The 25,581-nt window shown below is 46.8% G+C and overlaps 5 protein-coding genes and 1 pseudogene across 11 annotated transcripts; 4 read left to right on the forward strand and 2 right to left on the reverse strand.

The window, feature by feature from the left end:
• Nucleotides 1-32: 32 nt before the first annotated feature.
• LOC136191473 (myotubularin-related protein 5-like) lies at nt 33-8,729 on the forward strand. 2 transcript variants are annotated; one of them, XM_065979802.1, is made up of 36 exons: nt 33-178; nt 225-304; nt 361-558; nt 658-877; nt 930-1,062; nt 1,532-1,646; nt 1,697-1,810; nt 1,860-1,940; nt 1,997-2,110; nt 2,156-2,206; nt 2,324-2,401; nt 2,455-2,687; nt 2,741-2,906; nt 2,960-3,109; nt 3,162-3,230; nt 3,293-3,449; nt 3,509-3,615; nt 3,674-3,983; nt 4,034-4,110; nt 4,165-4,351; nt 4,406-4,536; nt 4,891-5,321; nt 5,422-5,927; nt 5,983-6,143; nt 6,203-6,250; nt 6,307-6,432; nt 6,491-6,781; nt 6,835-6,979; nt 7,025-7,140; nt 7,197-7,550; nt 7,598-7,711; nt 7,768-7,891; nt 7,954-8,069; nt 8,121-8,294; nt 8,344-8,466; nt 8,518-8,729. In XM_065979802.1, exons 1-36 carry the CDS (start codon nt 94-96, stop codon nt 8,617-8,619), a joined length of 5,787 nt encoding a protein of 1,928 aa, XP_065835874.1. In that variant the 5' UTR covers nt 33-93; the 3' UTR covers nt 8,620-8,729. The 2 variants fall into 2 exon arrangements, with proteins under 2 accessions (XP_065835874.1, XP_065835873.1); XM_065979801.1 differs by having other exon boundaries at nt 7,954-8,294.
• Nucleotides 8,603-10,893, reverse strand: LOC136191476 (GMP synthase [glutamine-hydrolyzing]-like). Its single transcript, XM_065979809.1, has one exon. It carries the CDS (start codon nt 10,829-10,831, stop codon nt 8,774-8,776), a length of 2,058 nt encoding a protein of 685 aa, XP_065835881.1. The 5' UTR covers nt 10,832-10,893; the 3' UTR covers nt 8,603-8,773.
• Nucleotides 10,016-16,329, forward strand: LOC136191475 (death-associated protein kinase 1-like). Of its 4 annotated transcripts, XM_065979805.1 has the most exons (22): nt 10,016-11,122; nt 11,190-11,275; nt 11,350-11,421; nt 11,487-11,585; nt 11,660-11,720; nt 11,767-11,865; nt 11,913-12,011; nt 12,077-12,175; nt 12,224-12,325; nt 12,380-12,469; nt 12,523-12,574; nt 12,625-12,701; nt 12,755-12,820; nt 12,869-13,471; nt 13,584-13,793; nt 13,846-13,977; nt 14,036-15,121; nt 15,170-15,233; nt 15,291-15,374; nt 15,496-15,525; nt 15,577-15,864; nt 15,912-16,329. In XM_065979805.1, the coding sequence occupies exons 8-22, from the start codon at nt 12,164-12,166 to the stop codon at nt 15,920-15,922; spliced, it is 2,907 nt and encodes a 968-aa protein (XP_065835877.1). In that variant the 5' UTR covers nt 10,016-11,122; nt 11,190-11,275; nt 11,350-11,421; nt 11,487-11,585; nt 11,660-11,720; nt 11,767-11,865; nt 11,913-12,011; nt 12,077-12,163; the 3' UTR covers nt 15,923-16,329. The 4 variants fall into 4 exon arrangements, with proteins under 4 accessions (XP_065835877.1, XP_065835878.1, XP_065835879.1 ...); XM_065979806.1 differs by having other exon boundaries at nt 11,487-11,720; nt 11,938-12,011; XM_065979807.1 differs by lacking the exons at nt 10,016-11,122; nt 11,190-11,275; nt 11,350-11,421; ... (3 more) ...; nt 11,913-12,011; nt 12,077-12,175 and having other exon boundaries at nt 12,249-12,325; nt 12,385-12,469.
• LOC136191346 (GMP synthase [glutamine-hydrolyzing] pseudogene) lies at nt 16,181-16,741 on the reverse strand (annotated as a pseudogene).
• Nucleotides 16,361-23,129, forward strand: LOC136191474 (death-associated protein kinase 1-like). The gene is made up of 29 exons (XM_065979803.1): nt 16,361-17,054; nt 17,122-17,207; nt 17,288-17,359; nt 17,409-17,504; nt 17,559-17,657; nt 17,712-17,816; nt 17,869-17,967; nt 18,024-18,122; nt 18,179-18,277; nt 18,330-18,428; nt 18,484-18,582; nt 18,636-18,734; nt 18,782-18,880; nt 18,931-18,984; nt 19,040-19,138; nt 19,194-19,292; nt 19,346-19,444; nt 19,497-19,577; nt 19,635-19,686; nt 19,746-19,822; nt 19,883-19,948; nt 19,997-20,602; nt 20,671-20,890; nt 20,941-21,068; nt 21,121-22,206; nt 22,253-22,316; nt 22,371-22,421; nt 22,543-22,821; nt 22,866-23,129. Exons 1-29 carry the CDS (start codon nt 16,952-16,954, stop codon nt 22,883-22,885), a joined length of 4,335 nt encoding a protein of 1,444 aa, XP_065835875.1. The 5' UTR covers nt 16,361-16,951; the 3' UTR covers nt 22,886-23,129.
• Nucleotides 23,130-23,253: 124 nt separating this feature from the next.
• LOC136191478 (putative ankyrin repeat protein RF_0950) lies at nt 23,254-25,406 on the forward strand. 3 transcript variants are annotated; one of them, XM_065979814.1, is made up of 8 exons: nt 23,254-23,429; nt 23,608-24,200; nt 24,276-24,347; nt 24,413-24,511; nt 24,563-24,661; nt 24,717-24,818; nt 24,871-24,969; nt 25,019-25,406. In XM_065979814.1, exons 2-8 carry the CDS (start codon nt 24,120-24,122, stop codon nt 25,205-25,207), a joined length of 741 nt encoding a protein of 246 aa, XP_065835886.1. In that variant the 5' UTR covers nt 23,254-23,429; nt 23,608-24,119; the 3' UTR covers nt 25,208-25,406. The 3 variants fall into 3 exon arrangements, with proteins under 3 accessions (XP_065835886.1, XP_065835887.1, XP_065835884.1); XM_065979815.1 differs by having other exon boundaries at nt 24,082-24,200; XM_065979812.1 differs by having other exon boundaries at nt 23,254-24,200.
• Nucleotides 25,407-25,581: the final 175 nt, after the last annotated feature.

Here is a 25,581-nt window from a genome sequence, read left to right on the forward strand (position 1 = left end):
CACGCCTCATCTCTCACGCTACACCCTGTTGCTAGACAAGGCGGCGAGACAGCGTACTCGTCGTTTCCACAACGACGAACGTCGCGCTTCATCATGGAACGGCTCGCCGATCACTTCGTAGTCGTCGGATCTCACGGCAGCGTCGAGAAAGACGACGATTCGGCCGGCGTCGACGATCGTACGGCGGCGAGAGAAATTTCTAAACTCTCGCGACGTCTGTCTAGGCGATATCGACGTTTCCGTGCTCCAATGCTTTCCTCCGGATTCGGAAAACGAGCCGAATCTACCCGCGGGACTCGAAATGGTGCGATTTAGAAATAGCCGTAAGAAAGGGGGGCCCCTCCATTCTGTTCTCTCCAGTTCTGCCAGCCGTCTGGATGGCGTCTGTCGTCGTCGTACAAGCCGCCGACCTTCTTCGCGTCCGTTCTGACGAACATGGAAGGACGACGGACCGTCTTCGCTTCGCTGACGTTCGTCGAACGCGTGGCGCCTGCGAAGCTGTTTCGACCCAAGGCACTGTGCTTCATCGCGAGCCACGGCTTCGTCGCTCTACTCAAGGTACGTGCGCACGAAAAATATTATTATTTGACATAAAGGAAGCAATTATTTCATATATCTATTAGTTCACAAATTTCTATTTTATTATTTTTCTTTTAGGGATGCCTCTGCCTGCTCTATAACCAATACATCGATCCATCGCCTCGTATCTCCCTGGAGGAGATTCTCGGCAAAATGATGGCGTTTTCGCCGTCACTTTCCACGTGGGCCGAACTTCGACTGGGACTAGGCGAACGTTTCAGAATTCGCTTGGCTGAAGGAAACGGCATCATGGCCCTTCCGCCCGACTCAGCCGTTGTCGATTTGTTCTCGTATCTAGGCAAGTCGATAGAATTTTGTTTTTTTCCTCGACGAGCCGAGTCGTCTTTTAGGTATTCATAACGTCGTGACGCTCTACGTGGCGTTGATTGTCGAGAGTCGCATTCTGTTTCACTCGCGGAGCTACGTTCGTCTGCTGAGCTGTTCGCAGGCACTGCTGTCACTTCTCTATCCTCTCGAATACAAGTAATAATCGTAACCGAATAGCCAAGCAGAGCCGCCTGGCTCAAGTCTGACGGGATTCTGCCCACATACTACTAGTTTTTATCATACACTGCCTATTGGTTCGGTCGTTTGACGAGAATCCGCGAATATAGCAGTCCTTTACAGATATCATAGGCAAAGGAACGGGCCTTTATAGTTTACCGCCAGATTTAACAAGTAAATACTCAGTTTCCCAACACTTTTATTACTGCACAGCAGACTCAGTCCTTCGCTTGCTTTAGGCATAAAGAAAGGCGAGTAAAGCCTTTTCTATTGATTGTTGAAACTAAAGCTAGACAACCACTCCTCTATAAATTTTTTCGTGGGGCTTCTAGCATTGATATAATCATATATTATATCTATGCTTCCAGATCCTCTTCCCACACGTAAAAAAATTCTCGGCAGAATCCTCTGCCCAAGATTCTTATGAGTTATGTTAATCTGCATTTAGTTATCCCTACATTCCTATTCTGCCGGCCAAGTTGGTCGACGTCTTGGACGCTCCCACGCCCTTTGTAATGGGATGTCACACGTCGTACATGCCTTCACAGCACGACTTGATTCAGGTGATAGACTGATTCGTTGTCTCCTTTGTTAATCCATCATTGCTTTTCAGAAAGAAATTGTTGTCGTCGATCTCGACGGCGGCACCGTTTTCGTCCCCGGTTCCGTTTCGACTCCCGCCTTTCCAGACAGATACGCTACTCCGTTCTTTTCTTATCTATCCGAGGTTATTTGATTCGAATCAGGTGACTTGCTTTGACGGCTTTTGTTTCTAGATCATATCTCCGGGTCTTCTTACAGCTGATTTGGCTTTCGCTTCTGATGCTACAGAAAAAGAAATGTCGCCTTTTGAGAAGGTTAATACGAAGGATATTTTTATTTTCATATGCTAAGTCTTTGTGCGTTCTTCTAGGATGCATTAATTCGAGCAGTGTTTCTCTATTTTTTCACCGATCTTCTTCGAGGCTACCAGTCGTTCTTAGCCGTACTTCGAATTCACCCGAAGCCAGCTGTTCACTTCAGCAAGGTTCTCAGAACTTCCCTTGAATAGAATTTCTAATGCGTTGTGTAGGACCAGTTTCTAAGTCAAAGAGGATTGTCCGAAAACAATTTTATGTCCCAGGTGAGTCTACAGGGGGCGTAGTGTCTAGATACGAATTTCTTAATTATTTAATTAAATAATTAATTTTTTCTAAAACAGGTGGGCCCTGCTTAATTTATTTTTTTCTTTTTGAAACAGCTGATGAACAGCTTGGCTTTTTCGTCGTTCATCGACAAACGCGGTCGTCCCTTTCGACATTGCGATCTATATGACGAGGTCCTTTGCAACAGAAAAAAGAATAAATAATTGGTCTTATTTGGTTGTCTAAGATCAATGCTTCCGGCCACCTCGATTTCTTCGCCGAACACAGCGGCGATCGTTTCGAAAGGATCCTCGCTTTGGGAAGACGAATGTTGGAACGAGACGGACGCGAAGACGTCGCTCTGCCGAGCCGCCGCGAGGAGAAACCGGCGAAACCTTTTCCAAATCTCAGCTGGGACAGAATACGCGAATTCATAGGTGAAAACAAAGCGGAAGAAAAAGCAAATCGAAGAGACCTAAGGTACCCTAAACGTTTGCCAATAAAATAAATGCTTATTTGGTGTTTGCTCTCAGTGACGTTCCGCTTGTGGATTCATTTGCCGCGACAACGACGACGACGACGACGCCGACGACGCCGCCTAAAGGCGACGCAGAGTCGAACGTCGTTTCTCGCGACAAAGCTCACCTGCAAAACTGCGTCATTGCTCTCTTCAAGAACGGCGTAGCGGAGGCGAAAAAGGTACGCGCGCCGCTCGGCGCGAGAGAGCGTGGCATCCACGCGTCGTTTCTCAGTATTTGCCAGGCGTCTGTCGAGCGCTCAAGTCGCCGTCGCTTCGTCGCTCTTTCGTTCACAAACTCTCGTGGGGACTCGACAAGTATTCGGGAAACATGACGAGCGAGCAGTTCGACGTTCTCGCCCAGCTCGTCAACGCGGCGCTGAAGGTCAGAAACTCCATCGACGAAATAAAAATTAAATAACGTCGTCATAATCTAGCACGACTCGTTATCAGAAAGTTGCGACGTTGCCGGCACCGTATTACCCCTGTCGTCCGTTTTCTGTCGCGTATGGCTTTCGTGATAAAAATTCATTGGTGGATAATTTACGTTATTATTTTTTATTCGCAGGTGTTCACGAGCGGCGTCTGCCAGTTTCTCTACACCGCCATTCAAGACCACGCCGTCTGGGAGAGCCTCCCGTTCTGGCGAGCTCAATTTCGTTCCGCCGTTCAAAACGAACTCTTTCTCGTCTACAAGAACTTCCCGCGCGGTAGTCCCAAAGCTCGTAAGAACCGGGGGAAATTCATCAAAAAGACACTGACTGATAGGGGGGTTGGATTGTAGCTCCGAGGCGAAGGTCGTCGAGCATCGTCGGTTTGTCGAGCGAGGGCATCAAGAACGTGAGAGATCGTCCGTCGAATGTAGACGTCCTTCGACTCGTCGCTGATCGAGTATGTACCATAATAACATGTATAGGCTCTACGTTTATTGTTTTCTCTCTTACTCAAGATAAAGCAATGGCCCACGTTCTCCGACGAAGAGAAGACCGATTGGACGACGCGCGAAGAGGAGGCGATCTACGGCCAATGCATTCTATTCGCGTCGCGCATGATATGGCTGCTGACGCCGCTCGCCGCCGAGTTGGAAATGCACGATGGCGGTGGAGGTGGCGGACGAAACGACGTCATCGTGCGAGAAAGCGCCCAGTATTGGAAACCGGATCACGTACAGAATTTCGTTCTGCAGTTCTTCAACGAAATCTTGGGCGAAGCGAACATGCCGCAGTGGCGCGTCGTGCAACTGCAGGAAATTGTTTCGGGTACGCGTAGAATTATAAAATCAATAATAATTATATATATATATATTTAGGATTGACTGACATGCAGAAGGAGAACGTGCAGATTATTGCGGAGGAAATTAGCCGGATGAGTCGGCCTCTGACGAAAGTGAATTTTTCCGGCACTCGAGAGAATTCTGCGATATTAACGACTCGTTCTTAGACGAAGAGCACGCGGCCCGTCATGCTCGAAGGCGAGTCGGTTGTGACGGACGGCATGAAAGCGTATCTCCTACCCGACGGTCGTGAGCAGAATTTGGGATTTTCCGGACAAGCGCTTCCAGCGCTGGGGGCCCTCTACGTTACGACGTATCGCGTCGTATTCTGCGGTCTTCCTATAGACGAAGAAGGTGAGCGAGAAATACGCGTGGCACGATTTTCTCTCCACGCGCTGTCTTTGGTAGAATTTCCCATTGTCGCTTGCCTTCCCGTGTCGTCGATTATTCAGTTTAAGAAGTTGGCTCCCGTCTATCTATCCTCGAAGGGAAAGGGATGGCTTCAACACGTGTTTCAAATCCGATCCGCCACGTTCGAGGTAAAGACTGTTTATAGAATCAACAATGGAAGAGAACGTATGAGGTGTAGGATTGTGCACACAGCCTAGTTTTAGCTAGTTAAGCAGCTGCAGTCTGGGCTTAGGAAAAGATGATCGCCTCACTTAATGCTTCTTAGAGGCAAAAAAACCTGCTATAAGATTTAAGTTCTTCTCAAGCCTTTCGCTTCTGCCGATTATCCATAGATTGCTAACTAAAGTAAATAGAAAAGTCAGCTCACGGCTGTTTGCAGTGGTGACGCTATATCCGAAAGTGCCGTGTGCATAGGTCCATTGTTCTCGCGTTGTGTGCCCTACAGCTACAGCGTGCGCTTACTTACTCTCTCTGTTCCCTAGTTGATGAAAGTGGCGTTCGACGACGCCGACGTTGCGCCGGGCGCCGTCGACCTGTTCTCGAGCTTCATCCATCAACTCCGCAGTCCGTCGACCGTGACGTCGACGTTCGCGTTCGCCGGCGCCGATCCCGCCGGCGACGACCAGTGGAAGCGCATAGCGGTCGTGCCGAGCGACAGCGTCGAAGAGAAAGCGCGAAGTCTGGGACGACGAATGCGACGACTCGGTCAACGCCGCGGACAGAGAAAAGGCGCGCTGAAGGCGTACATGGACACGTTCGGGAGGGGAGCGATTCGGGAGAGGGCGGGCTCGCCGACGGGCTCGTCGATCTCTGAAATGACGATCGACGATTTGTGCCGTCTCGGACTCGGATTCGTATCGGAGACGTCGTGGCGAGTGACGGAGATGAACGAAGACTACGGCGTCTGCGAAAGGTAAGAAAAGATACAGAGAATTATCTATCGCTTGAACGTGTCCCCTTTATCTGTCACATCGTTTTTATCTTGATCCAACTAACTATTTTCTTTTTTTTAGTTACCCGTCGATTCTTTCCGTGCCCGACAGTGTGACCGATTCGCAGCTGAGCCTCATAGCCGGCCACTTCAGCCGGCACCGGTTTCCCTGCGCCGTGTGGCGACATCCGCGCACCGCCGCCGTCCTTCTTCGATCCGGTTCCATCGTTCCTAGTAACTTCTTCGCTAAGTTGAGAGCGGCGGCCGGCGGCAGCGGCGATTCGACTCGAAGAGATTTATGGGACAGCGCGTTGCCGCTCGTCGGATTTTATAACCAGGACGTTAGACGATATTTGACGGCGATCGTCACGGCGACGCCGCCTCCGCGAAAGAAAGCCGGATCGAGCGACGAGGTCGACGGTTTGTTCACGGCGTCGTCGTCGTCGGCGGCGCCGAGTGATGACGACCGGCTTTCGAAGTCGAGATCGACGGACAGAGTGGACGTCATCGAAGAGGAGACGTCGACGGACGGGGAGGATCGAGGTCCGTTGAAATTGTCGTTTCTTCAAAAATCCGACGTCAAGCCAAGTACTTGAGTTTCCAATGCAATTATATTTAATATTATTAATTTTTGGTTTCTTAGGTTCAAGCGTGGTTTCTGCTGCGACGACGGTCGACGAACCGTTGCCGCTCTTCGCTACGGCTTCCTCGTCGCTTCGAAAGCACGGAGCGTCGAATCCAAAAGAGGCGCCTTCATATGAGAGATCGTCGCTGTATGTCATTGGAGAAAGGCAGAAGCTAAAGGCAAGGCCCTACTAGTCGCTAGAAAACGTCAGGAGATTGAGTCTCGCCTCTTTATATAGGTTGTCAAGGGAGACCCTCTTCCCGGGGTTAAATTCATTTCGGTTGATGTAAGAGTGGGGTCCCTCGGACTGTTGGCTTCATTTGACGATATTTTTTATTTTAGGTTCCCTCTTGTGCCGACATTCGGCAGTCTCATCGAAAACTTCTTCGCGCCTGTGCCCCAAGCGACGGAAACGCAGATCACAGCAGTTTCCTATCGCGACTTCAGGACACTGGCTGGCTTTCTCACGTAAGACACATCTCCATAAGAAAATTATTTCTATTTAATATATTTATCTGTTGTTTAGGTTCGGACTCTTCTTCAACTCGCCGGAGCGGTCGTCGATCTTCTCGACGTTCAAATGGCATCGGTTCTAGTCGGCTTGGAAGACGGCTGGGATCTGACGACCCAGATCGTCTCGTTGGCGCAGATTCTTCTTGATCCCTACTATAGAACGACAAACGGCTTCCGCACGCTACTCGAGAAGGAGTGGCTCGCTTTCGGTCACCGTTTCAGCGAGAGAAACAAACAGACGACGGCGTCCACGCCTAACGATTTCTGCCCAATTTTTCTTCTCTTTCTCGACGCTGTTTATCAGGTACTGTGGGTAGAGTGTATATATATCCGTAATTTTTTATTTTTTTCTTATAGATTTTGATACAGTTTCCGTTGTCGTTTGAATTCAACGTTTTCTTCTTGGAGACGATCGCCTATCATCAGTCGTCCATGCGATTCGCCACGTTTCTGTTCGATTCGGAGAAGGAGCGATGCAACGAAGGTCAAATTCACCGTCAAGGTAATTGCGAGGAAGATATCTTCGTAGTAGTGACATTGCGTATAGGCGCCGAAGGGAAGGCGAAGAAGAAGCAAGGGAAAAGTTTGTGGAGGCACATCGAAATGCTTCAGTCAATATCTCCTATATTTCATAATTGGAGATACGTGCCAGACGGAAATACGGTAAGGGGTCTATTGAACTCAGGATAGGGTGTAGCTAAACTTTCTATCTTTTGCAGTCCGTCTTGCGTCCTTACTCGAACTACGCAGACCTGACGTTCTGGTCCTACTACCTTCACCACGATCTATCCGTCTTGATATCTCCTTTCGACTACGCCTCCGTCGCTTCGAAGCCCGCCACGCCGACGATTCGTCGTCGAGGAAAACTGAGCTGGTCGTTTTCGTCGTCCGCGTCCGCATCGTCGGCGAAACGAACTTTCGTTCACGAGAAATCGAATCAGATGCTGACGGACGAGCTCGGGTCGCTGCTGAAACGCTGCTCGTCTCTCCAGGCCGCTCTTCAGCAGCATCCGCAGCCGTGGAAAACGATATGGAACGAGTTAAAAATTTCGGCAAAAAGTCGTCTACCCCTGGTAAGTAAGAAAGCAAACGATGATGCGTAAATAATCGTGCGTTGTAGACGGACGTGGCGGATGGAGCGAGAATGCCGTCGTCGTCGTCGTCGTTTCCTTCGTTCTTGGCGGCGCACGGTGTGACGATGCACAAACGAACGTCGGTCGAGGTTTTGCTAAAGGTAGTATAATGCCAAAGCATTGCTTTTTATCTAACGTCTTTGTTTTTTTTTCGAAGGGAAAGCTGAGTGGGACTGCCGAACGAGTGTTCACTCATCCTCATCGGTTCTTTCTTCATACGTACGTGACGCCGACCCACTGCAACTATTGCCAGCAAGTGCTGTGGGGAATTGTTAAGCAAGGCATGGGAATTGACTTTTTGCATGCGTACGATGTGGAGTCATTTTCTTTTTCGCTTCTCAAGGTTATCAGTGTGCCGATTGCGGCTACGATTGCCACGTCAAGTGCCGTCCCATGGTGCCTCAGAAGTGCAACGAGTTCGCCGATTTCGACATCGAGGAGGAAAAGGAACCGGACGATGTACGGTACTTCGTTAATAGACTCCTTTCTGCTCCAACGCCGTTCTTGCAGACGGACGCACGGACAACGGGCTTGGCTCCATCGAAGAGCGTATTTTATTCCGGTCAAGAGGAGTCGAAGAACAGTTCGCAGCACGAGGGGTTCGTCTACATGAAACAGTCCGAATGGGCGCTGAGAAAGAAGTGGAAGTGCTGGTGGTTCGTGTTCGACCTAGAAACAGGCGAGGTAATAAAACGCTCACTAGATATATAGTATGTGTGATTGTGTATTTTAGCTTCGGTACTATGATGCTCTTCGAGAATCGCAGTGTCGCGGAAAAATCAACATTTTCGACGCTTCTGCCGTATTTGAAGTCGCTCCTGACGAGAGTCTCGATGGCGAAGGATATTGCTTTGACGTACGCGCGAGTCAAGGACTGTTGTGCGTGTGAACTCATCATGTGTCCTAGGTCTATCTGCCTAAGCGGAAGTACAGTTTCATGACGAAGAGCGCCATATCGCGCGAAATCTGGATGCGAAAATTGAATCTCAGTGTCGAAGCAAATAAGTAAGTGTAAAATTATGTCAATAGGAATTGTGGATTTCTTAAATCGCGACGATTGATTAAATTCTCACAACAAAGCTTTTAATATACCATGCGTTTATTTCCGCCTAGATTATTTTTCGCTAAGTCAGTGTCACGAAACATAGACAACTCCTTCAATCCTATTCCCACTCCGTCGTGCCGGGCGGCTTCGCCGTCAAATCGTACATGACCCTCGATATCCCGGCGACGCGGCCGATCTTCTCCGCCATCTCCATGACGACAGTCTCGGGCAAATCTCGCCCGGGCACGGCCGGCACGCCCGTCATAAAATCATTCGTGACGAACGTGCGAATGACGATCGATCGTCGCGACGACGGTTCGCGTCCGCCGAGCGGCCTATCGAAGTGAACGGGCACGCAAACGACGGGCATCTGACTGACGCGCTCCTCGCAGCCGGCGTCGCGCAGCGTCTCGTGGGCGACGCAGTCGCACTGACGCAGAATGCTCAGCACGTCGGGCGAGAGCAACGTTGGCGTGACGTCGCGCACAGGATGCTCCACGACCGCGCCGAAGACGTAAACGACGCGATTGACGCGATGAACGACGCGCGGAATGATCTTCGCGAGTCGTATCAACGCCGACCAATCGGGCGACGCGACGGCGACGGAGAGCGCGGCGACGTAGCTGTACGTGCGCCCGTCGCCTTGGACGCCGACGGAACGAATCGGCAACAAATGCCCGCAAATGTCGTCGTCGCTGATCTTCGCGAGAAACGCCGCCTCGGCGTCGCTCGTCGCCTCGCGTATCTGCGTCAGAAGCAGTTGCTTGGGAGCGCGAGCGAACGAGAGCATCAGCTTCAATTTCGCCTCGGTTTCGCGATAGTCGACGTCGACGTACGGTCGAACGGCGCAGAGAACGCGTATGGCGAGTCCGGGTCCGGGAAACGGATGGCGTTGAACGAGCGATAGGGGAAGGCCGAGTTCGACGCCGAGGGCGCGCACCTCGTCCTTGTGAAAGTCCTTCAGCGGCTCGACGATGCGTCCGCGCGCGCGCAACGCGCGGACGAGCTCCGTGTCATTGTGATGGGTCTTGATTGCCTCCGCCTTGGCGCTCGCGATCGACGACGCGCTCTCGATCAAGTCAGGTCTCAGCGTGCCTTGAGCGAGAATCACGTCGTCGGCGGAAAGACTCAACGTCTTGAGATGATCCTCGAAGACGTGGACGAACGTGTCGCCGATGATTTTCCGCTTCACTTCCGGGTTCGTCGTTTGACTGAGCGGTTTCGTGCGACGTCGTCGCGACGACGACGACGAAGGCACTTCGACGGCGACGGTCGTCGTAGCGTGATAGAACGCTTGCGACGCTCGCACGACGTCGAGATCGACGCCGATTCGTTTCAGCGAACGTTCGACGTCGTCGCTCTCGTTCTTTCGCATGAAACCGTTATCGACGTGCACGGCGATGACGCGTTCGCGTCCGAGAGCCTTGTGAAGGAGCGCCGTGCAGACGGCCGAGTCGACGCCGCCGCTCACGAGCGATAGGACGCGCTTCGACGGCCCAACTGCCGTTTGGATGTCCCGGATGCACGCTTCTTGGCGCGTTTCCGTCGTATACGTTCCCGTACATCCGGCGACGTCGTAGAGAAAGTTCTTCAGCATCGCGCGTCCGTTCGTCGTCAGATCGACTTCCGGGTGAAATTGGACGCCGTAGAGGGAGCGTGCTTCGTCGTCGATCGCCGCGACGATGTCGCCCGATTTCGCTGTGACGCGAAAGCCGTCCGGGACTTCGGTCACCGAATCTCCGTGCGTCAACAGGACGGTTTCCGTCGTCGGGCCGAGACCGGCGAATAGGCGCGATGAGGCGACGATGTCGACGTCGAATTGGCCGTCTTCGCGCGTCGGTTTCTTGTCGACGACGCCGCCGAATTCGCGATTCATCATCTGCATGCCGTAGCAGATTCCGAGCACGGGGACGCCGAGGCGAAAGATTCGCGGATCGTAGTCGGGTGCGTCGGGCGCGTAGACGCTTTTCGGGCCGCCCGAGACGATGAGGGCTCTGTAGCGCGCCCGTGCGCGTCGCGGGGGTTGCTGCAGAAGCGCGTCGGCGCGCGTGGAGAGCGGGAGAACGTCGGCGTCGACGTTGAGTTCCCGCACGCGACGATCGATGAGTTTTCCGTATTGGGCGCCAGCGTCGAGTATTGCAACGACATCGTGGTTCTTATCTTCGCTGTTTGCCATTGCCGCGCCGTTCGCATTGATCGCTGGACAGCGGTTTACACGGTTTTACACGGCCCCTTAGCGCGCTTGTCTAAGAGCGTTTGACGATTTCGCTTTCGTTTACACGCCGTCGACACGAAACGCTAACGTGCAATTCTCCGTAAAATTAGTTTCTCAACGAGTGCCTCTCGTCAAGACCAGTGCCACGGATGAACCGGAAACGCGTAGCTGTATTTCATCACGCACTAAATCGCGGAGACGTTGAAGAAGTGAAAAAACTTGCTCAAAATGAAATATATCTTCCCTTGATGGGTATAAACCAGCTTGATATGCGCGACACAACTGGTTTCTAGAAAATTACCACGTCATGGCTTCGCAGGCTCTCGCCCACTTATACAGGCTTGCGAGATGAGTTGCGATGACCTTGCTCTCTTTATGATCGAATACGGGGCAATTATCAGCGAGGTTTGAAATTTTACGTCTAAGTTTATTCTGTAGTTGACGTATAATGTGGCCTAAATGTTTTATTCTTTATTAAGGAGGCTTTTCATCTTGCAAATCGGAAGGGGCACTCGGCTGTTGTTGATGAAATGATCACTCAGAGCTCTCAGGTATGCGCACCTTGACCCTGAAAGGATAATTAAACAATTAAGTGATTTCTTCCGGGACCTTATAGGCTAGGCATTGGGCTCTTTTGGACGCTTGTAGGACAGGGAACGTTAAACTAGCTAAAACACTAATTAACACGGGGGTGGACGTCAACAAGGCAGACGAGGTATAGCGAATAAGTGAACTATTGTTAGATCTTTAGCATGGGGACATACCTTTATTGGTTGACTATGACTGGAGAAATGGAGAAATTGTTAAACTACTGATTAACGCAAAAGCAGACGTTAATGAGGCAGACGAGGTATCTGTCTGGTCATTTATAACTTGAGACTAGCAAGAAACTTCAGCGTGGGAAGACTCCATTGTTGGAAGCGTGTGAAAATGGCAAAGTTGAAATTGCACGCTTACTTATAAGCGCTAGAGCAGACGTCAATCAGGCAGACGAAGTATGTTACTTCGTGACGTGAATTCTAAGTTGAGTTTGAAACTTTAGTCTGGGGCATTTCCTTTGTTGGTAGCTTGTGAGAAAGGTGAAATTGAATTTGCAGAAGTGCTAGTCAACGCCGGAGCGTTTGTTAATAAGAGAGACAAGGTATCCGCTTGTACTTTATTACTTTATTATGAGACGTGAAATCTAAAATTTGTTTGAAAATTCAGTCTGGAAAATATCCTTTGTTGGCAGCTTGTGAAAAAGGAGACGTCGAGTTTGCGAAATTGCTCATCAGCGCTGGAGCAGATGTCAATATGACTGAAGAAGTGAGAAAAATGTTGGCGTTTTAATTGCTTAATTTTTTTAACTTTTAGATTGGAAACCAACCGTTGCTTGCCAAAGTGTCCGCCGGAGGACATTATGTGTTGGTGGACTTGATTCTGAAGAGCGGTTGCAATCCTAATGTTCTTGACAGAGTATGATGTCAATTCATAAGGAAAAAAATCGTAATTGTGGTTTGATTTGACAAGGGAAGCACCGTGCTATTTGGTGCTTGTTTTCGCCGTCATTACTCGATTGGCGTGTTGCTAATGACATTTTCTACAGCTATAGGTTCTGATGTAAGTTCGTAGAAGTAAGACCAGACCGGTTTTAAGTAATCAATCTTTCTTAGTCTGATGAAGAAACCCTTTGCTTCATTATAGAGCAACAACAGTATTCCTCTCGTAAAATTAACAGACTTTTTCGTTATTGAGCACATCGTCAATGCTTGTAGATGTTTCAGAAGTTGTCATCGATCTCGTCAAGATGATTCTCGCCCGATCGCCTTTCATCGTGACCCTTCGAGATCAGGTGCATTTTGAACAAAAGACGAGTCAAATTATTCTAAGCTTTCTCTTTTTTAGGAAGGCCGCCTTTTTCATGAATTGCCTTGTCCTAAAAATCTTAAAAATGTTCTAGTTAACTTTTGGGTTAGTCTGTTCCTCCTGACGATTTTTGTTTTTCAAAGTGTTTATTAGGTCCAATATCGGTATCGAGAGCTCTACGCGCAAGGCACGACGAAGCCAGACAAAATCAAGGTTTGCGTTGTCGGCGATGCAAGAGCTGGTAAAACAACTCTTATAAAATCTCTACGAAATGTCCACTGGGAAGGAGGCGATGATCGACGTACCGCCAGCGTTGACGTCACCGTTGCAAAAGTCAAATCCGCGGGCGAGCTCATGTTTTGCGATTTTGCAGGACAACCATTCTTTCATAAAACGCACGGGCTCTTTTTCAGCGCATCGTCGACGGCCTTCCTTTTCGTTGTTAATCTGACTATAGACGAAGAGGAGCTGAAGAGGTCGAGTCACTATTGGGCGTCATTCGTAAAATGCAGCGTGTTTCTCGTTGGAAAAGCATACGCAGTCGTAGTTGGCAGCAAGAAAGATCTGCTTCCTCGCTCTCATGTAGGAGAGGCGGAAGCAAAATTGAAACGTCTTGTCACTTATCTTCAAACCATGTTTGGAGAATGGTTTGAGTTTGTGAACAATGGTTTCGTCTTAGATTGTCGTCAACGAAGTTCGAAAGAATTAATCGCATTTCTGAAAACTCTTCGTGAAGTGAAATCTCTCTCTCTTAAGGTACACTTTTAGTTTTTTGTCAGTACAGAGCTAGTATAGAGGCGAGATGGCCGCGTAGTGTATTATCTTAAGGTATTTTCTATATGCCTTGTCAAGATAACGTTGTTTTTAGGCTGCAAAAAGTGTTCCAACAATAGTTGAGACGGCAAATAAGACGTTTTTGCCAATTCTGCGAAATCCGAGCTCTGCTGGTGCATCACCGTCACTTGTTCAGTCATTCACTAAGTTTCTAAAACCAACCAGCTATCGCCTTGATCGAGATTTACGTCGAAGCATAATTTCTGTCATGAAAACGAACGGTTTTGTTCCTGATAGTGACCAAGCAAGTTTAAGCTAAGAATGAGCGATTATTGACTATACATTTATATGTGTAGGAAAGCGAGTTCGCTTGCAACCGGTCTATTCACGCTGACGTTTTTAAGCGTCTGATGGTGGAAAGCATCTGCGCTGGGCTCTCAGAGTCGATTCAAGATCTTCTTGTAGAATTTTTACAAGCAATCGGAGAAGTGAGCACAAATGCGGTCGATTTTCATGCGCGTTAGGCAATGTACGTATTTTTTGTAGATTCTTGTTATCGATGATACGGTTGTTTTGGATTTTCCGTGGCTGTGTCAAAACGTTCTTGGTCCGCTCATGTCTCCCAGAGATTTTCCAATTTGTCTCGATTCCTCTACGTCTGGCACGGCCACTAAAGAAAGTATCCAAAAAGTGCTTGAGAGTTTCAACCATCGAAAATGGGAAAATATCGACGATACGATCTCACTTCTATGTCGTTTAGAAATATGTTATCCGTTTCCCAAGCAAGCAGACACGTACCAGTTTCCTGCACTAATAGAAGACCAGCGTCCGGCCTACGTGTGGCGTGAAAATAGCCAAATGATTGTCTACGTTGGACGCCGTCTAATGAGCGAAGAAGCAACCGATATAATAACTCCAGGAACTATGCCATTTATTCAAAGCAGCACTAGAAACGCTCCGTGCTTTCGTCCGTCGGAGCCCGTCGTGTGGCAAGATGGTCTTCTGATCAAGAGGACAATTGGCCGTCATTCTCTTGAAGGAATGATAGTATTTCAGGATCGCGAAAAAGCGATCGATTTTATTGTTCGTGGTCCTGAGCATTCCGAGAAACAATGCAAAAAGCATCTAAGCGATCTAATGAACGTAGGAATGAAGGCTCTTCAAGAGAAGAGTCCAGGGACGGTTCAAAGTCTTTGGTACATTAGTTGCACTGAACTAAAGCAGCTCAAGGATTTCCCTGTAGCACACAAATCGCAGACTGTTGAAGAGACGGTAAAAATTTCGGAGTATTCAAACGCGAAAGTGTGCCAGAGAGGGATTGAAGACACTTTGCTAGACCTTCTCGCTCTCCCCGACGATCATTTTACGTATCTTCCTTACGAAGCTCTCTGCAGTGTTTGTAAATTTCTTGACAAGGACACTAAAGGAAGATCGGCATTAGCTGAGCGTTTGCCGGATTTTTCATCTGTTGACAGACATCAGTGCGAAACTGCAAAGCAATTGCTTAGTCGATGGAGTGAACGTCTCAAAGCAACGACGGAAAGTTTTGTCGACTCCGCTCGTACGTTAGGCTTGCTGTATTTGCTTATGATTCTGCATGATTGTGGCTCTATCGAACTTTCTGACGACGAGGTAAATGAAAAAACTTTCTGAGAAAAGATTTATTTGTCTTTCTTTTAGAAAAACGTTGCTCAAGTACATTTAAGCTTTGTTGAAGCTAATACTCCGTCTGTCATAGCAGCTAGTAAGTGTAAAGACTTTGTGTTGTTATCGAAGATTTGCCTTCATGTATACAATGTAGTGCAACTCACCCGCCTGGCGTCAGGCAAGCGTATCGACTCCGCTACAGACGATATAGACGTTATCTCGTCTAGCCCTGCATCAGGTCTGCATGTTATAGCTTTACACACAATTAATTAATTAATTAATTAATTAATTAATTGCATTTTTACCCCGATAAACGTTTACATGGCGCTTTTGTGGGGCTTAAAAATTTTTCTTTTTAGCTGCTGCTGCTGCAAAACACCAAGGCAAAGGTGTGTGACTTTATCAGATGTTTCGGGTATCAGTCACAATGTGCTTTGCAGATATTGCGAATAGCGACTACCTTGATGGGCCGGTTACTTCGCACGAAAGATTCGAAGCGGCTGAGCGCATTCAACCTATCTGGAAACAAATTGGAAGAGTATTGGGACCGGAACCTTTCAAACACTATGAATTGCACGCATTTGGAGAGAAGGCGAACGATCGCGAGCGTGCCCTAGAAATGCTGGAAGCGTGGGCTATGAAGTTCGGCAGAAGAGCTACACGCGGGCAACTTATTGATGCAATGATGCGCTTCGACTACTCAACCGAAGTAGCCGAAATATTTTCTGGTAAAATCTATCTGTTATTGAAGACGTGCTAAAATCAATGTTTTTAGTTTCACACTGATCAGAAAATTCTTCTCCCGAGATTATTTATGCTAATGGCTATGGTAAGGAGCGTCATGGTGCACGATATCTTTATAGCATATCACCTTATCCTGCATGACCCCCACTGACTTGAAGCCGCCAGTGTTGGTGCTTACTACGTTACTTTATACTGCACCGTGGCCCACAAGTTCTAATAGGTCGATGTTTTGTTTGTTTTGAACCGTTATTAGTTTTAGCTAGCTATACAGTAGTGCTGTGATTTTGTGCTATTTTATTGTCATGTAACTTCCGGGTGAAATTGGACGCCGTAGAGGGAGCGCGCTTCGTCGTCGATCGCCGCGACGATGTCGCCCGATTTGGCCGTGACGCGAAAGCCGTCCGGGACTTCGGTCACCGAATCTCCGTGCGTCAAGAGCACGGTTTCCGTCGTCGGGCCGAGACCGGCGAATAGGCGCGACGAGGCGACGATGTCGACGTCGAATTGGCCGTCTTCGCGCGTCGGCTTCTTGTCGACGACGCCGCCGAATTCGCGATTCATCATCTGCATGCCGTAGCAGATTCCGAGCACGGGGAGACCGAGGCGAAAGATTCGCGGATCGTAGTCGGGTGCGTCGGGCGCGTAGACGCTTTTCGGGCCGCCCGAGACGATGAGGGCTCTGTAGCGCGCCCGTGCGCGTCGCGGGGGTTGCTGCAGAAGCGCGTCGGCGCGCGTGGAGAGCGGGAGAACGTCGGCGTCGACGTTGAGCTCCCGCACGCGACGATCGATGAGTTTTCCGTATTGGGCGCCGGCGTCGAGTATTGCAACGACATCGTGGTTCTTATCTTCGCTGTTTGCCATTGCCGCGCCGTTCGCACTGATCGCTGGACAGCGGCAGCTAGCTGTTTACGGCTTCTCCAGCCTCTTAGCGCGCGTGTCGAACTACGATTGGCATTTCCTTCCTTAGACGATTTCGCTTTCGTTTACACCCGTCGACACGAAACGCTAACGAGCAGTTCGCCGTAAAATTAATTTCTCAACGAGTGCCCCTCGTCAAGACCAGTGCCACCGATGAACCAGGAACGTGTAGATGAATTTCATCGCGCACTAAATCGCGAAGACGTCGAGGAAGTGAAAAAACTCGTTCAAACTGAAATAAATCTTTCCTTGATGGGTATAAACCAGCTTGATATGCACGACACAACTGGTTTCTAGAAAATTACTACGTCATGGCTTCGCAGGCTCTCGCCCACTTATACAGGCTTGCAGGATGAGTTGCGATGACCTTGCTCTCTTTATGATCGAATACGGGGCACTTATCAGCAAGGTTTGTCATTTACAACTGAAGCTTGAAGTTTATTCTGCAGTTGACGTGTTCTAAATGCTTCATTCTTTATTTTAATTAAGGAGGCTTTTGATCTTGCAAATCGGAAAGTGCACTCGGCTGTTGTTGATAAAATGATGACTCGGAGCTCTCAGGTATGAAAGGATATAAGCGATTAGATGATCAACTTTCCGGGAGCTTTAGGCTAGTCACTGGGCCCTTTTGAACGCTTGTAGGACAGGAAACATTGAACTAGCCAAAACACTTATTAGTGGAGTGGATATTGACGAGGCGGACGAGGTATACTGCATAAGTCTTCATTTATTAACTACGTATTGGTTGTTGGATCAATAGCATGGAAACATCCCTTTATTGGTTGCGTATGACTGGAGTAATGTAGATATTTTCAAACTGCTGATCGACGCTGGGGCGGATGTCACGAAGTCAGGCGAGGTATGCACTCACTGTATAGGTTTGTATGTTCGATTTGAATTGAAAACTTCTCAGTCTGGAAGAGTAGCGCTGTTGGCTGCGTGCAACAAGAAAGACGTAGAAGTTGTGAAAGTGCTGATAAAGGCCGAAGCGGATGTCAATTACAACAAATATCACTATGTAAATTGAACCTTCTGTCTAAGCTTTGATTTCTAATAAGTTGTAATCTTAGTATGGGAAATTTCCTTTGTTGATTGCGTGTGAGAAGGAAGACGCTGAAATTGTTGAACTGCTAATTGAGGCTGGAGCGGATGTTAACCAAAAGGACTGGGTATGTAGATACGCGAAAGTTTTGGATTTTCTTATGAGCTGAATTAAACTTTATAGTGCGGAAACACTCCTTTGATGACAGCGTGTGGGAAGGGTAACGTCAAAATTGCACAAATACTGATTAACGCCAAAGCAAACGTTAATAAGGCAGACATGGTATCTGTATGATCATTCATAAGTTAATGTTGGCGAGTTTCTGTTTCAAAATTTAGCGCGGAAGCACTCCTTTGTTGGTAGCGTGTGAAACTCATAGCGCTAAACTTGCAGAATTACTAATTAGCGCAAATTCAGACGTTGATAAAGCGAACGAGGCATAGAGTCGTTTATAACTTAAAACTAGCAAGTTTCTATTTGAAATTTTAGCGTGGAAAAGCTCCTTTGATGACAGCGTGTAAGAATGGTAACGTCGAAATTGCAAAATTACTAATTAACGCAAAAGCAAACGTTAATGAAGGGGACAAGGTATCTGTCTGGTCATTTATATTTTGACACTAGCCAGTTCTATTTATATCTTTAGGGAGGAAACTCTCCTTTGTTGGTAGCGTGTGAGGCGCCTAACGCTGAAATTGCGGAATTACTAATTAATGCAAAGGCAGACGTCAATAAGGCAAATGAAGTATCTATTTAATCGTTTATGACTTTAGACTAGAAATTTTCTTGAAATTTTAGCTTGAGCAAGCTCCTTTATTGGCAACGTCTGAAAATGGCGAAGTTGAAATTGCAAAATTACTCATAAGCGCTGGGGCTGATGTCAATAAGGCGGACAAGGTACTTTTTATGAAATGCGAATTCTAAAGTTCATTAAAGAAATGTAGTTTAGGAAATATCCCTTGTTGGAAGCTTGTGAACAGAGTGATGTCCAATTTGTTAAACTACTGATTAACTCTGGTGCAGATGTTAACAAGGCGGGAGAGGTGTGATAATGCTTAAATCTTGATTTCATAATATAATGTCATTATTTCAGCAAAAACATAAGTTTAGGAAAGCCTTTGTGAGTGCTTTAGTGAAGAAGTACGTGGTATGTAGCAAACACTTTTTCAGTCGTGAGTATTTTTAATAAGCTTGACCTTTAGTATGAAACGTTTCCTTTGTGGATTGCATGTGAGAGAAGTAACACAGAAATTGGCAAACTATTGATTGACGCTCGTGCAGACCTTAACAAGACAGGAGAGGTGTGATAATGCGTAAATCTTGATTTTACAATGCAATTTTTACGTGGAACATTAGTGGGGCGCAACTTGTTTATTGGCTGCGTGTAAAGTGAGTGATTTCGAAATTGTTGAACTACTGCTTACAGCTGATGCCGACGTCCAGAAAGAGGACGACGTATGTAGATGTAGTCATACATTGCTGTTTGTATAACTCTTGATATAATTTAGTTTGGGAACTTCCCTTTGAAGACTGTGTGTGAGAAGAGTGACAAAAAACTTATTAAACGGCTGATTGACGCTGGAGCGGATGTCAATAAAGCAGACAAGGTAGATATGGATATGTAATCATTTACAGCTTTGAAGACACTAGTAACTTCAGCGAGGGACGCCTCCTTTGTTGGCAACGTGTGTGAAGGGTGACGTTGAAGTAGCACAATTACTACTTGAAGCAGGAGCAGACGTAAAGAGGACAGAAAAGGTTACTATCTAGTAACTGATTAGTCTTTTTCTTTTTTAGTGTGACGCATCAGCTCTTCGCGTCATTACACGGCAACATCAACTTTCTCCCGGTAATTATTTAAATATATTTTAATCATGCTTACTGTAGCCTTATTGCCAATGCTTGTAGAAGTTTCGGCAGCTACCATTGATCTTGTTAAGCTAATTCTCGTTCGATCACCTTCTATTATAGTCGATCCGGATGAGGTACATGCCCTGATTAGTAAGATTGTTGTGAACAACAACTATTTCTTTTTCTTTATATAGAATGGACGCCTTTTTCATGAATTACCTCTTCCAATAAAGCTCAGAAATGTTCTAGTTGGCTTTTGGGTTAGTCTCTTCCTCGTCAAGAAGTTCGTTTTCTTAGTCTTCCGTTAGGTCCAATATCGGTATCGAGAGCTCTACGCGCAAGGCAAGACAAAGCCGGACAAAATCAAAGTTTGCGTTGTCGGCGAGGCAAGAGCTGGCAAAACAACTCTTATAAAGTCTCTACGAAATGTCCACTGGAAAGAGGGAGGCGACGATCGACGTACCGCCAGCGTTGACGTTACCGTTGCAAAAGTCAAATCCGCGGGCGAGCTCATGTTTTGCGATTTTGCAGGACAGCCATTCTTTCATAAAACGCACGGGCTATTCTTCAGCGCATCTTCGACGGCCTTCCTCTTCGTTGTTGATCTGACTATAGACGAAGAGGAGCTGAAGAGGTCGACTCACTATTGGGTGTCATTCGTAAAATGCAGCGTGTTTCTCGATGGAAAAGCATACGCAGTCGTAGTTGGCAGCAAGAAAGATCAACTTCCTCGCTCTCGTTTAGGAGAGGCCGAAGCACAACTGAAACGACTCGTCGCTTATCTTCAAGCCGTGTTTGGAGAATGGTTTGAGTTTGTCAACAACGGTTTCGTCTTAAACTGTCGTCAACGGAGTTCAAAAGAATTAATCGCATTTCTGAAAACTCTTCGTGATGTGAAATCTCTCTCTCTTAAGGTACACTTATAGCAGCGTAACGTATTACATAAGATATTGCTTATATGCTGTGTCAAAATAACGTTTAGGCTGCAAAAAGTGTTCCAACAATTGTTGAGACGGCAAAGAACACGTTTTTGCCAATTCTGCGAAATCCGAGCTCTGCTAGTGCATCACCGTCACTTGTTCAGACATTCACTAAGTTTCTAAAGCCAACCAGCTATCGCCTTGCTCGAGATTTACGCCAAAGCATAATTTCTGTCATGAGAAGCAACGGTTTACTAGTGGTTTCTCATAGTGACCAAGCAAGTTTATATATGCTAAGCGATCATTGACTATACATGTGTATGTGTAGGAAGGCGATTTCGCTTGCACCCGGTTTATTCACGCTGACGTTTTTAAGCGTCTGATGGTGGAAAGCGTCTGCGCTGGGCTGTCAGAGTCGATTCAAGATCTTCTTGTAGAATTTTTACAAGCAATTGGAGAAGTGAGTACAAACGCGGTTGTTTTCATGCGCGTTAGGCAATGCATTTTTGTAGATTCTTGTTATTGATGGTACCGTTGTTTTGGATTTTCCGTGGCTCTGTCAAAACGTTCTTGGTCCGCTCTTGTCTCCCAGAGATTTTCCAATTTGTCTTGATTCCTCTACGTCTGGTACAGCCACTAAAGAAAGTATCCAAAAAGTGCTCGAGAGTTTCAACCATCGAAAATGGGAAAATGTCGACGATACGATCTCACTTTTATGTCGTTTAGAAATATGTTATCCATTTCCCAAGCAAGCAGACACGTACCAGTTTCCTGCACTAATAGAAGACGAGCGTCCGGCCTACGTGTGGTGTGAAAATAGCCAAATGACTGTCTACGTTGGACGCCGTTTAATGAGCGAAGAAGCAACCGATATAATAACTCCAGGAACTATGCCGTTTATTCAAAGCAGCGCTAGAAACGCTCTGCGCTTTCGTCCGTCGGAGCCCGTCGTATGGCAAGATGGTCTTCTGATCAAGAGGACAATTGGCCGTCATTCGCTTGAAGGAATGATAGTATTTCAGGATCGCGAAAAAGCGATCGATTTTATTGTTCGTGGTCCTGAGCATTCCGAGAAACAATGCAAAAAGCATCTAAGCGATCTAATGAGCGTAGGAATGAAGGCTCTTCAAGAGAAGAGTCCAGGGACGGTTCAAAGTCTTTGGTACATTAGTTTCACTGAACTAAAGCAGCTCAAGGATTTTTCTGTAGCCCACAAATCGCAGACTGTTGAAGAGACGGTAAAAGGGTCGGAGTATTCAAACGCGAAAGTGTGTCAGAGAGGGATTGAAGACACTTTACGGGACCTTTTTGCTCTCCCCGACGATCATTTTACGTATCTTCCTTACGAAGCTCTCTGCACTGTTTGTAAATTTCTTGACAAGGACACTGAAGGAAGATCGGCATTGGCTAAGCGTTTGCCGGGTTTTTCATCAGTTGATAGACATCAGTGCGAAACTGCAAGGGAATTTCTTTCTCGATGGAGTGAACGCCTCGAAGCAACGACCAGCAGCTTTGCAGACATTGCGCAAGAATTGGACTTGCTCTATCTTCTAGCTATTCTAAGCGATAGCGACGCTCTCGAGCTTTCCGATAAAGAGGTACATGCATAGAAACATTCTTTGTAACTTTTACCTTTTTTCACAGAAAACAGACGCTCATAAAGATTTGACGTTTTTTGAAGAAAATCCTGCGTATGCAATCGCAGCGAGTAAGTAGTCGTTGTGCAGCTTGGAGAGTCTAAATGTCATTTACACACCCACAGGGCGGCGTACTCGTCTAGCAGCGGACAGGCCTACTGACATCATAGATTCAGGTTTGGCTTTGTATAAAAAATTACTGGGTCCAATATACTGCTAATTAGTATACAAATGTGGAGCTTTTATTTAGTGCATGAGACAATATACACCTACGTGGATTGAAAATCGTTTTCTTAGAATCATATCTTGACATGCCAGTCACTCCGGAAGAAAGAATAGAAGCTGCCAAACGAATTCCAGCGGAGTGGCGTCGCATTGGACAAATTTTAGGTCCGAAACCAACGTTTCAAGAATATGATTTAGACGAGTGTGAACAAGAGCGTAAACTTCGCGATCGCGCTCAGACAATGCTGAATAAATGGGCTGAAAAGCACGGAACTGGAGCCACTCGAAGGCACCTTATTGACGCGATGATCGAAGAGGGGCTCAAAGCACGAGTATTGGAGATCTTTCCAGGTGAAAACTTTTAGATGTCTTGTCAGAAAAATAATTGCTATTAGGATATCCTGCCGAAGATTGACCGCTCAGGTATGTTTATGATGTAAGCTAGTTGTCTGCATTTTTGTGGAGTTTTACTCCCTATATCCTTAAACGGTGTTTTTACGTGTAGACGGGTTTTTATTGTGTTTCAGTTTGCATGAGTAGAACTGACTAGCTATAGATAGCCTTTTAAACAGCTGGTTTTGTTTTTACGAGTGTTTTTATATTTAGCTCCAGGTAGACAGAATGCTGTTGCAAGCTAGACTTTCTTAGTGGAATTTGAAATTAGGCCACAGCAGCTTGTTTTTATCATGGACAACTATCTACAATTCATCTCCATCAGAGACCAGGCCAGGCACAGGGGACTAAGTACCTGTGCTAGCGCGCGCTTCAGAAAGAAAACGTAAGCGTTTCGCCGCAGCGTCATGCTTTTTCGACAGGCTAGAAACTATTGAAGAACCGCAATTTTTGAGCGTAGACTACGGTGAACGGCGTGTTCACGATCTACAGTACAAAGCTGCCCAGGGCCTCGTCGATCCAACGGAAGAGGACAAGAGTGCGAAGGAAACCGTTTGCAGCATCTGGTAGTGTACTACGCGTTGGGTCATTCTGTGTTCAGCGACCGGGGGACCCTAGTACAGACATCATTTACCTCGTAGCATTCTAGTCGTTAGTCTGGATGCCAGACCCTCCCCGAGCGAGGGTCTGGCATCCAGACTAAGTCGTTGTAGCATGGATACTAGTTAGTATCCATGGTTGTAGCTACAGTTGCTGCAAGCACGGAAGCGTTTGATACCTGTTTGCGTCACTGGCGTATTTCCACTGGCGTATTTCCATGTGAATGCAACGTTTGCTACTTTCACGGAGACGGAACGTCTGCTCTTCATAGTCAAAGAAAAACCGTTTCTGCTCTGCTATGAATTGCTTTTCTAAACACTGAAGACTAAACGTCACAGAACACAGTCACTAAAGTCACCGTAGTAGTCAAAAACACCAAGGACGAACGAAAATCATAACATTGAAAACAACGCTGACGAGCAACTCCTACCTAGTCTTGTCCTTTCCTGTTTCAGCTCTCAACCACTAGTTCTCCTTATTGGTGCTCTGTGGTGCCAGTGAAGGAATAAGCGATTGATTTTCAGAGGTCATATCTTCGATTGGGATGGGTCTCCTAATTTTGAACAACATCTTTTCCTTGAGTTTTCGAACTGCTCTCAAAAACGGTTTTGAAAGTAGAGTGAAGGTGACGGGATTGCTAAGTGCAACGAAACCGTATGGCATCCATAGAGGCTTGCGAGATGAGTTGCGATGACCTTGCTCTCTTTATGATCGAATACGGGGCAATTATCAGCGAGGTTTGGAATTTTGCGTCTAAGTTTATTCTGTAGTTGACGTGTAACTGTGGCCTAAATGTTTTATTCTTTATTAAGGAGGCTTTTCATCTTGCAAATCGGAAGGGGCACTCGGCTGTTGTTGATGAAATGATGACTCAGAGCTCTCAGGTATGCGCATCTTGACCCTGAAAGGTTAATTAAATTAATAAGTTATTTCTTTCGGGATATTTTAGGCTAGGCACTGGGCTCTTTTAGACGCATGTAAGACAGGGAACGGTGAACTAGCTAAAACACTAATTAACACTGGAGTGGACGTCAACAAGGCAGACGTGGTAGACTGCATAAGTCTTAATTTATTAACTATTGTCGGACCCTAAATTTAGCATGAGGATATTCCTTTATTGGCTGCCTATGACCGGAGTAATGTAGAAATTGTTAAACTACTGATTGACGTTGGGGCGGATGTCACAAAGTCAGACAAGGTACCGTATGCACTGTATATAAGTTTTCTATGTTCAATTTAAGTTGAAAATGCAGTTTGGAAGAGTAATTTTGATAGCTGCGTGCGAAAAGGAAGACATAGAAGTTGTGAAACTGCTTATAAAGGCTAAAGCGGACGTCAACAAGAAAGATGACCATGTAACTTGAACCTGATGTCTAAGCCTTGATTTCTAACGAGTTGCAATCTCAGTTTGGGAGATTTCCTTTGTTGGCTGCGTGTGTGGGGAAAGACTCAGAAATTGTTGAACTACTGATCAACGCTGGAGCGGATGTCAACCAAGAGGGCCCGGTATGTAGATACGCAAAAAAACTGGATTTTCTAAGGAGCTGAAATTAAGGATGGAAGGTTTCCGTTAGCAATTGCGCTTGAGCAAATATTAGACGACAATATATTTGTACAATTACGGTTACGTGGGATGTGTCTGACTGCTGTCCGCATAAAGGCATGTTGCTTAGGTCAAAGTGTTTCAGCCTCACTTCAAAGCATGAACACGTATCAAGCTCAAAACTATGCAAAACTTATATAAATTCATTAACTGAGGCCTGTTCTTGAAGTAATTTGCTTCATGGTCATATCTGATCACGAGAAAGGGTATAACCCTAAGGATCTTGGAAAGCGAGTAACTTTGCTCTAGCCTAGCACAAAAAATTTTGTTTTAGTGCTGCGTGAAAGCGCAATTTCTAAGCTTTCGATTGATATATAGCTGACCTCGGTACGACAATTTTTGGCGGAGATATCGCCTGTTCGGATTCAGGAGTCCCCCGGATAGGCCAAAAATATCGATTTGTCCGGGAAACTTTTGCGTAAGGAAGACCCGAAAACGTCATCGCTCAGACCCCGGACTGTGGCTAAAAAAGGGCACTAACTACCCTTCAACTTGAAGCAAAAAGTAAGCCAGGA

The sequence above is a fragment of the Oscarella lobularis genome, chromosome 9 (genome assembly GCF_947507565.1).
Source record: "Oscarella lobularis chromosome 9, ooOscLobu1.1, whole genome shotgun sequence".
NCBI lineage: Eukaryota > Metazoa > Porifera > Homoscleromorpha > Homosclerophorida > Oscarellidae > Oscarella > Oscarella lobularis.